The sequence below is a fragment of the Xenopus tropicalis genome, chromosome 6 (genome assembly GCF_000004195.4).
Source record: "Xenopus tropicalis strain Nigerian chromosome 6, UCB_Xtro_10.0, whole genome shotgun sequence".
NCBI lineage: Eukaryota > Metazoa > Chordata > Amphibia > Anura > Pipidae > Xenopus > Xenopus tropicalis.
The window spans coordinates 92717037-92728564 of NC_030682.2; the positions used below are offsets into that span (position 1 = coordinate 92717037).

The 11528-nt window shown below is 39.9% G+C and overlaps 1 protein-coding gene across 1 annotated transcript; it reads left to right on the forward strand.

The window, feature by feature from the left end:
- Nucleotides 1-767: 767 nt before the first annotated feature.
- On the forward strand, nt 768-2623 carry nhlrc1 (NHL repeat containing E3 ubiquitin protein ligase 1). Its single transcript, XM_002932689.5, has one exon. The coding sequence runs from the start codon at nt 842-844 to the stop codon at nt 2036-2038; it is 1197 nt and encodes a 398-aa protein (XP_002932735.1). The 5' UTR covers nt 768-841; the 3' UTR covers nt 2039-2623.
- The last annotated feature ends 8905 nt before the right edge of the window (nt 2624-11528 follow it).

Here is an 11528-nt window from a genome sequence, read left to right on the forward strand (position 1 = left end):
CAGGGAATATATGTGCCTCTGAAGATGCCTCCAGTAGCTCCCCATCTTTTTTCTGTTGATTCTCAGCACATGCTCTGTGCTGCTGGCAGTTACTGAGCTTAGGCACCGATGCACAATATATTGTATACACAAGATATGAATGTCACGATATAAGGCAGATTAGTAATTTATTCAGATTTACATTAGATGGCAGCTCTGAAGCCAGTGCAGTTAGCATCAAAATGTAATAATCAGCCCTGTAACATAAGATTCTATTACAGGTGATCCTCATTTTCTGCTGAATAATTGGCGACAACCCCTAAGTTTAGCTTCTCAACAGCTACTCAGAGCCCACCGAGCATGTGAGTGTCACAGACACTTCTAACAGAATCCAAGATGGGGAGCTTCTGTGACAACAAATCATTGCTGCTCTTGAGATGCTGAAACTTAAGGCTGGTGCAAGTTCAGTATATAAAATATGGCATTTATAGCCATATTCATTTTTAGGGTTTAGATCTCCTTTTATACCAGTGCCCACAAAAGAAAGTCTGTCTGCTTGCTGTGACTGTGAATTCCAAGACTGAAGAAAATTTAAATAATTAATATAGTGCTTAACCAAAATGATTTGGAATTATTTCTGTTCCCTAATACATCAAGCTCTAAAAGTAAATTATTTATAGGTCTGCACTCTGCTAATAATTTATACCAATTGCTGTATTTCCCTTGAAAACCAATAGATGGCATACTGTAACAACACACTGGAATCTGGCATGCTAATTCTGCTTCGTATTGCATCGTCATGTGACACGTCCCGGCGTAATCAGCTTTTTGGAATAATTGTTGTGGATAACAGTTACAAGCAATGTCATCCCCGGCTTCTAAGGAAATCAGAAACATGAAAGATTTTTTGGAAGAAACAGAATTGAATTTACTTGAATGCAAGGTTTGTTTTGAAAAGTACAGCCAGCAGCAGAAACACAGGCCTAAAAACCTTCCATGTGGCCATGTGATTTGCCAGGAATGTGTTTTAGCTCTCTGCCCTCAAGGAAGCTCAAGATTAGAATGCCCATTCTGTCGTAAAGCCTGCAGAACTTTGGAGACAAGTATCTGCCTACCTGTCCTGCACTTAATGGAAATGGTAACTCGGGTACTTCCTGATCAGCTGGAATCTCCATCAGCACAAAATACAAGTCATGTAACCAAGCTGAGGCCTGCTAGTTTTAATCTCAGTCTATCATTTGGTGGCTGGGGCATCTTGTTCAACCCAACTGGCATAGCACTGTGCAGGAAGACTGGTTGTCTAGTTGTAGCCCATGATGGCAAAAAAAGAATTGGAGTGTTCTCTATGACGGGAAAATGCATTCAACAGATTGGTGTCAAATCAGACTCCCCTAACGCAATTGTTTATCCATTGGATGTCGCTGTCACGCAAGACACCTGTATAGCTGTGACAGATGCTGGTGATCATTCACTGAAGGTGTTTGATTGGTCAGGGAAGCTTACGCTAACTGTCAAACAGAACTTTTTGCTGCCATGGGGCTTGTGCATCAACCTTCAAAATGAAGTTATAGTTTCCGACTCTGATGCCGGTACTCTTGTTCTTGTTGTTGCAGACTTTAAACAAGGTATAGTTAAGAAAATGCTCAAGCTCTATTCCAACTTAACCCAGCCAAGAGAAATTGCGGTGTGCCCGACCAGCGGAGCTGTGGTTGTGGTTGAACATCTGGCAAAAGACCGCAAGAATTCCAGCAGCACCCGAGTAAAGATTTTCAGCAGTGCTATGAAACTCATACGGCAAATTGATAGTTTTGGCTTGAGTTTGTTTCTCCCTTTAGCGGTGCACACCAGCGGAGTCGCATTTGATCACGAGGGCAATGTCTTGGTTGCTGATGTAAATAACAGATGTGTCATTTGTTTGGATAAAACAGACGAATGCCGGTTTCTAAAACATGTTGTTGCTAGCGGACTTTCTTATCCAGTGGCGCTGACAACGCTAGAGGATGGCTCCGTTGCTGTGCTAGACAGTGGAAACCATTCTGTGTTAGTCTATAGCCCTTAACTGGATGTGTTGCATTTTGGGAATCACGCCTTAAAGTGATTTCCAGATACAGGAAAAAGACCTCAGAATATTTATCTTTATTAATAATTTATAGATGTGTTATTAGTCCTGTTCAGAAGCACATAGGTAAGAAATTATATAAACCGAGTTGCTGTGCATGACGGCCTTTTAAGTATGATTGGGAGGATGGTCCTTCTTCTCCCATAGGAACTGCTGCTTAGAGTTATCACTGCGATCAATATCTTAATCCTTCTTTAAGATCAATATCTTAAAATCATATGACCAATAGTCATCCCATTACCTAGGGACTGCAATAAGTTTATTGAGCAACCTGACAGCACCTGCTAGGGGTGCATGGAATGAAAACCTTGATCTGCACACTGATAGATCTCTCATAATTAAAAGTATTATATAAAAACAAACTGATTACTTAAATCTACATATTCTGAAGAGTTTAGCATAAGGAACATACATGATAGATAGATATGCTGTAAGGTTTTCAGATATTATGCTTGGCTAAATTAAGGGTTAAGACACATGGAGCTACTAGTAGCAGCTACTTGCAGACAATGCGGATCATTTACTGAGAATTGTCTCTACATGTGTTTTAGCAGAGGCAATTCTCAGTATTGTCTATGGCAGGGTATTTTGTGGTATTTAGTAGCCTTGACAAGTAGCTGCTACTAAGTAGCACTTTGTGTCTTTACCCTTAGGGGCTGATTTACTAAGACACGAATTTGAATCCGAATTGGAAAAATTCCGATTGGAAAACGAACATTTTGCGTCTTTTTCGTATTTTTTGCTATACTTTCGGCGCCTTTACGACTTTTCGGAAATTGTCGCAACTTTTTCGTTACCAATACGATTTTCGCGAAAAAACGCGAGTTTTTCGTAGCCATTACGATTCGCTCGTATCTTGTCGCGACTTTTTCGTATTGAGCGCTCGTAAGCGGCGGGCGAAACTTTCAGACTTAGCATGATTTTGGAAGCCTCCCATAGGACTCAATGGCACCCTGCAGCTCCAACCTGGCCCAAGAAAAGTCTGAAGCTTGAATGAATCCGAACGCTACGAAAAAATCGCAACATTTTGCGTAACTTTCGGAATGGCTACGAAAAAGGCGCCAGATTTTACGCAACATTCAGATGGCAACAAAAAAGTCGCGATAATTTTCCGAAAAAATCGCCAAATACCGATCATTACGAAAAAAACGCAATCGGACGCATTCGGCCAGTTCGTGAGTAAGTAAATGGACCCCTTAGTCTTAAGAGGTTCCAGATTTCGGACAAGTTACGTAATTTTAGGAAATGTGTACTGACATAATGCCCCAGACATTTTTAGGGTTATGTAACTCCTAGCAGCCAATTAGCAGTAAGCATTTTACTGGTCACCTATTTAAAAGCAAACTTTTTGGTTCCTATGGGTTACAGCTCCTGGGCAAAATTAGTGCCTTTAATTACATATAGGGGTTTAAAATTTAATACATTATACATGCATTAAAATACTTAACTAAATACTATTTATAAAGTTTTTATGTTTTTCCACGGGCTGGAGGATGCATAATATTATTGAACTATGCATTGCATGGCTATTCAAATCCAATTTACTATGGCAGTAAAAGAGTTACTGCATTCTGGTAACGTTTATTGTATCTAATATTAGTCACTAAAACATTTTATATTTGTGAATGAAATAATGTGCTCATTCTAATGAGTAATATGTAGAAATTATGCGGTAAAGTAGCAACAAATGCATAGTTTGTTCCAGGTCAGCCTTTAGCATCCAATCAGCAGGTAGCATTTAATGGTCAAACCAATAAAAAAACAGATTTTTTTATTGGTTCTGCTCAGGGCCATGGCAAATCTATGGGACGCCCTAAGCATGCTCCCATCCCATGCCCCCTATGTCCCTCCCCCACCACAATGAGGTGAGAAAGGCTTGATGAGGGAAGGTGGGGGTGACAGGCTGGAGCGAAGAACTAGTTGTAGGCAGGAGGTAGATGAGTTGAACTAGGGGTAGGCAGGTGGTTGAGGTACATGTCTAGCACCCCCACCTCTACTGCGCTATAGGCACATGACTTCTGCCTACTCCTTCAGCCCTGGGTTTGAAGTGATACAAACATGCTGTCTTTTATTACCTTTCCATTTTTAAGTTCAGAAGCATTTGCCAGCATAGTCACCTTTTAAGGACCAATAACATTAGGAAATATAAATACACTACATTAATTATATATATGTGAAATGCCTTTGCACTGAAATCATATCTAGAAACTTATATTTCTATTTATAATTATACATCATTTTCCTGAGCAGGGTTTATGGAGAATGTGTATTATCTAAAGTTCTACTGAACACTGAGGAATGTGTGGGGCTTACTTTAGGAAAAAATAGATGAAAAATAAGTCAGCACAGCAATAAAACAAGACTTAAAAGAAATCTTTTACAGGTGCATGATAGAATTAACTGTCAGTGACATAATAGAAATTACTGTTGTTTAAATGAAAATAAATAATTTTCCATTGTAGTGTTATTGCTTCTTTATTTACAACAGTTTCTTCTCAGTAGCAATACAACTTCTTGCCTGTCCTGCAGCTGTTTGAGTGATTCTGCGCTCCAAACACCCCAGTGTGAATTGGCATTTTCTGCTCTTTGTGAGTTTATCACTTTAATTTTGCTATAGAGAGGTAGAGATAGAATTGCAGCAAACATTATAAACTTGTTTGGCTCAAGACTTACGGGCACTGTGCCCGCATGCGCAGTGACATCAGAGGGCAGTGACCAGCAGCAGGCGGGCGTAAGAGTTGCTGGACTAAGGTAGGCAGAAGAGGTACCTGCCTAGCGCCCCCTCACCGTTACACCCTAGGGAGGTGCCTCTTATGCCTACCCCTAGTTCTGGCCCTAATTTGATAAATACATTATTAAAAATCTCATAGTAATGAATAGAACATGGTGCGTTTTTATGCATAAAGCTATAAACTCCCATTTTGATAAATCTGCCCCATAGTGTCCCAATAAATGACACAGTGGGGCTCATTTATAAAGTTTACGCAGCACAGTGAACATAAATTGCCCTGCTGTGTTTATACTTATAAAGCTGTTCCATTGTCCTTAAGTGAAAATTGGCACTACATTTGCACACAACAAACACAGGCAGTGGCCATGTACCACAGTTTAGGCAACACTGGGAAAAGACATATGGAGGGGAAAGTTAATGGAATGTGGTCAGTCTCGGACTGGCCCACAAGGATACCAGGAAAACTCCTGGTGGACCCAGGTATCACTGGGCCCTCCTGCTTCTAGTCATTTGGCCTATTTCATGGTCATTTCCTATTTCTCTATGGGAACAAATTAACTAAATATAAAGACGAATATCGCAATCACAGTCACAGTCATACCAACCAGGTTTACTTTATTACTTCCATAACCAAACTATACTATGTATCTCATTTCACCGCAGACCTGTACTCTGTTTTACTTTTGTTATGTTAATTTTTGTTCTTTTGTCTTGTTTTTGCTTTGATGTATTTTGTTAAAAAAACAATAAAACATTATTTTGATGGGCCCCTGGCATCCCAGTACAACACTGAATGTGGTATAAAAAGGTTGAAAGAGAGACTGGGAGACTAAACAGGAATGCAGAAATGCAGTGAACAGCCCTGAACAGACAATACTAAAGAGAAATATCCAATATAAGACATATATTTTTATATTGCCTGCACACCTTTTTTTTTTTTAATGTAAGTTTAATGTTAAAGTACAAATAACCAAAATAAGTAAATAATTCCAAATTCACCCAGCTTTTAGTTGAAGCTTTCCTTGTTTTGCAGATCCCATCATCTTACCATCTTAATCAACCTTTCTGTAATAAAACAGAATTGAAAGATGCAACACAATGGAAAGAAGTAATACTCTGGCGCCAACACTCTTCTGGGTGGGAACCAAGGGACTAGGAGGATCGAAAGCTTCTCTTTCCATTTTTAATAACCATGAGAGCAAGGTATAGAAAAGCACCTCTGGACAAGCACCAAAAGAATCTTTTTAATCCTGCTAAATATAAGACAGTTGCAAAGATAGTAGCAGATGAACTATTTATTGCATTGACATTTCAATGTCCTTTGAGGCAGGGACCTCATTCCAACTGTGTAGTAAACTATAACAACTGTATTATTCTGTTTAGTTTACAATACACCCCTGTTTGTGTTTATGCCTTGTATAGCATTCCTTACATTTGTGGTGTTACATTAATAAATTAATACAAATACAATGCCTGAGTTCTCATAAAGTGGGGAAAAAACAGAAAAGTGACAGAATTAGTAGACTTCACTAGTAACTGATATGATATGAGAAAGTGGTTAAGAAGAAAAATGTTGAAGGGATCAGAACAAGGAAGAGAGAAAGATGATCAAAGTGGTGGGAAATTATAATAATGAGAAAAGCACTAGGAAAATAAAAAATTAAGTTTGAAGGAGAGGTTGGTCAAGGGAGGGAATTATTCTTTAAAGGTACTGCAACTTTCTGTTGTGACCAGCTAGCTATTGGATTCAACAAATATCTGAAAATTGACCTGCTTCCATTCAAACCATGCCATATTTGTTTTAGTGGTGTGCTGGTAATTTTGCATTTTCCATAGATGACTTTCAAATGAACTGATTTTTGGGGGAGTTGTTTGCTGAACTGTAGTGTTGCAAAAGTTAATATAAGCTTCAGAAAACATTCTAAACATAATTATAAATTATTTATTGTTTCTGAAATAATCAAGTTTATTTTTGCTTTCACACCACCACATAAACTAAGGTTTACTTACTGTGAGATGTGTCCAAGTGCCAGTACGCTAAGGGGCACAAGATGGGTTGGTAGTCACAAATGCTTCTTGTGTCAGTAAGAATGTGCAAGTAAAAGCTGTGCATTTAACTGGGCCACCCTTTGGCCCCCTTTTCATTTTGCAGATGAAAGTTGCATCTGCCAGCACACCATTCAGATGGAGACTTTATTTAACCGTACTAAAGGCATAAAGATCTGCACTTGACACTGGCGGGCATATAAAAGGGTCATGTACAGTATAATGAACAAAAAACCTGCCACTTTTCCACTGTCAGGGCTACAAGGCCATCAGAATCAGAATGATGGGATTTAGGAGGAAGCACTGTCGAGTCACAGCTCAGGGCAGGCAGTAATTAGGATAGTCAGGAAACAGGCAAGCAGTCAATAACCAAACCATAACAAGAATATAACGCACCCAAATTTAAGATGTAGAATGTACAATTGGAAAATGAATTTGTGTTGGTGGTGGCTATATATTTAAATTGTGCACTGATGTCATGTAAATTGAATCAGTCTCTGTGCTGAAGACCCAGTACATTATTGCAGTCATAGTAATTTTATATAGTAATGAAAGTTAGAGCAAGCTGGTACTAAATGATGTAAGTGTAATTATGTACAAGCGCACAGTTTAGGGCAGCAATTAATGCTAGCCTCTCATTGGGCAGCCCTGCTGTAAATATACAGTAGCTGTGATTACTTGCCTTGGAAACTTATTTTATTAAATCTAGCTGGAACCAAGTATCATCTTTGGGGACCCTTGCATGACGCTGCCAGAAAGAAAGCATTAGCATGAGTGACAGTGTTCCACTGAAATCCTAAATATGCAACCAGAGTAAAAGGGTGCTTGGTGTGTCATTATTAACAACTAATGGGCTGGAATCTAGAACAGACTTCAATACAGAACACAGTTACCAAAAGTGAAGAAGTTAGAGATGCACAGATTTCTAGATCCGGTTCGGGATTTGGCCGAATCCATGCCCTTTTTAACAGGATTTGGCAAATTCCAAACCCTATGTAAAAAATATACCACACATTTCAGGCACTCACTTCACGTGCACTTGCAATTTCCATCTGCTTGCCAGTAATTTCCAGCATGCACAGAAGGTTTAGATTCGGATTGGTATTTAGCCGAATCTGTAAAGGAGGAGGGTTGTGAGAGCCGCTGGAGGGGGGTGTGTGGTGGGGGTAAAGGGCATAGAAATAGGGTAAGTGAAAAAAGAGGTACCTTCCTGGCACCCAACCACAGTTGCGCCCTAGTTAGGTGCCTCTTCTGCCTACCCCTAGTTCCTGCCCTGGTGCCACTGGCTTGATAGAGGCCAAACCTCCCATCCTGCAACCCTTAAGGTCATTATGTTTAGAAATTTTGAGGTAATGATCCCCATATAAACTGTGATTTATTATGGTAGCAACATCTTCTTAAAGGAGAAGGAAAGGTGAAAGCATTGAAGGGGGTGAAAAATGTTAGCCCAGTGTTAGCAAAAAATTGTACCAGCCTGGGGTACTTCTATATGAACAGTGCAGAGCAATCTTCTTGTTCCATTTCTTCAATGTTCATTTCCCCAGCCTGGGGCATTCGGATAAGTGATTGTAATCTCTCTGGGTGCTTATTATTTGGATCCCCCCATTCATTATAACATATTCTTCTTTGAATGCCTGGATATTTCCAAGCCCAGAGATTTAATGCCCATCAGCCCCTGTCCCAGTGGGGCTTTCTGTCACTATCATATGTGGTCAATATTATCAGGAGTCAGTTAACTATTCTGTATGCTTTTTGAGTGTTGGAGGAAACCATAAAACCTGGAAAAAACCATGTAAGTGCAGGTAAAACATACCTAATTCCTTGCAGTCAGTGTCCTGGCAAAAATTGATTCTAGGACCCCAGCTTTGCAACACAGTAGTGCTAACCATTGCATATTATTAATGGTATATTGTCAGCAACTGTATTGCTTATGGTGAAAGCTAATAATAAATATGGTAAAATAGTAAGAAAACTGTGTGCTCCAAACTCCCTTATGGTTTTTACCACTTATTATGCCATTTATTAAAGAGTATAGCCTGGAACCTTCTCCCATCATTTTACATATGACAGTCTTGGTTGCATAAGTCCATAAAACAGAAGAGTAGGCAGGACACTGTTTTGTGTTTCAAAATAATGAATAAAAAAATATAATGTCCCTCTAAAAATTCAATTTGTACATGAAACATTAGACCAGACTGGTGTTTGAGTTGTGGACAGTGTAGTTTACAGGCCTCTGTTACGCAAAGGTTATATCTTGCTAAAACAGAAAGAAGATTGTATGGTGCAAACTACAGGTACAATTCTGCAAAAGAACCAGTTTAAAGTGATACCGACATTAAAAAATTACTTTACAAAATATTAATGTACTTTAAAAGTTGCCTATAGGTCATGTTGATCGTTTTACTGATAGGGCTGCTTTTGTAATTAATTGTTACTTGAAGTTCCTAAAACTTACTATTTTTCCAACCTAACTGTCCCTTCTCAGCTTGTCATTTATAGCTTCTAATGCAAATGGACTACTGCTGCACAAATATGGTGACTCCCTCATAGAGGAACATGGGATATCAGATATTAAATTCTGACAGCAGCACAGAGCATGTGCAGTGAATCTGCAGGAATAAGATGGGGAGCTACTGGGGCATCTTTGGAGGCACAGATCTTCCTTGCTAAAGGGTCCTGGTTGCCTTGGGCTGGTACAGATCCCCAAAACATAATTTACAACATTTCTTAAATCTGAGGACTATATTAATTATTCTAATTCCAATTCCAATGACATTTAAATATTCCAAGGAACTTATTAAGTAGTTTTCTCTCTTTATTTGGGTCTTCTTTCTAAACCCAGCCTTTCCTGGAAATAGCCACCCTCAGGGTCTAGATATTAGGCTTCATACACCCTTTTCTTGTGGAGTATACAAGAGACAATATAACATCCACATTTATATATCAATGTTACACACAATAGAAGTAGGGCAACCCAGAACTCTTCCACTATTCCTAACCCAGAGAAACATTTCATTCTGGTAATATGTTCCACGCCTGTCTCTCTTTCTTTAGAGGAGAGTAGACATATAAGTAGCCAAATAAAGGGACGATTCACTTCCAGGCTAACTTTTAGTATGTTATAGAATGGCCTATTCTTAGCAACTTTTTGATTGGTTTTTATTCTTTTTATGGGTTTTGAATTATTTACCTTTCTTTCTGACACTTTCCAGCCTTTAAATGGGGGTCAGACCTGAGAAGCCAAACAGTATTGCTCTTTGAGGCCACAATTGTATTGCTATTGTTACTTTATATTACTTTTCTTTTTATATAGGCCCTTCTTTATTATGTTGGGTTGAAAACCCCAACATACTGTTCTTCGACTTTGGCTTATTCTTCCACTTCTTCCGCTTCTTCTTATTATTATTATTCTTAGGGCCGCCATTTTCTAAACGCTACTCCTCCTACAGTTTTAGGGGTACAACACCCAAACTCCCCACACTTCTTCGCCCTATAGCGGAGCAGGTTGCTTGTGCTTTTCTAAGCGATTGCTTTAATGGGGAAATTGAAACTGCTGCCAATCTTACAGCTTTGAGGCTCCACCCCCAAACTTAAATCACATAGTCATGGGGTCAGCCTGAATGAAAATATGATGATTGCTGGATGCCCAAAAGTGGGCGGAGCTGTGAACCGCCAATCAGATTTTACCTATTGATTTGGCGGAAATCCAACCTGCTGCCATTCTCACAGTAATAACATCAGGGTCCCCAAACTTTTTACACTTGGTCACTAGGGGACTGCAGTTTAAGTTTTGAAAAGTGGGTGGAGCCACCAACAGCCAATCAAATTTCACCTATTGATTTTTATTGGTTTGATGCCAGATTTTCCAAACTTTGCACAGTCAGTCACTAGGTGACTATGCATTCAAGTTTTTTTAAAAGTGGGAGGGGCCAACAACAGCCAATCATATTGTACCCATTGACTTTTATGGGGAAATTGAAACTGCTGCCAATCTTACAGCTTTGAGGCGACACTCCCCAAACTTGAATCACACAGTCATGGGCTCAGCCGGAATGAAAATATGATGATTTTTGGATTCCCAAAAGTGGGCGGAGCTGTGAACAGCCAATCAGATTTTACCTATTGACTTGGCAGAAATCCAACCTGCTGCCATTCTCACAGTAATAACACCGGGGTCCCCAACTTTGCAGAGTTAGGCACCAGGCAGTGGCGTAGCGTGGGCTTTCGTCGCCTGGGGCCGACCGGAAATTTGCCGCCCCTCTATTTAGTTATTCTTAAAAAAAATAGACAAAATAAAAAAAGCAGCATTACATTTTTTTTTTTTTTGATTGAATTTGAAATGCGGTGCGCATGTCATAATTGTCAAAAGTGGATTCAGCTGTGCGTCCGTGGCTGCCCATGGTGGCAGGGCCGCCATCAGAAATCACGGGGCCCCTCCCATCAGTACAGGACACACAGACATAAAAAGTATTAGGGTCACCCTACCACAGTGCCCCCTAACACTATGCTGGCCAGGCCCCCCTAACGCTATTCTGGCCACGGTCCCCCCATACAACTGCCCCATAGACAGTACCCCCATACACAGTGCCCCCCACACACATTGCCTCCAATTGCCCATAGAAAGTGCCCCAATTTCCCCATAGACAGTGCCTC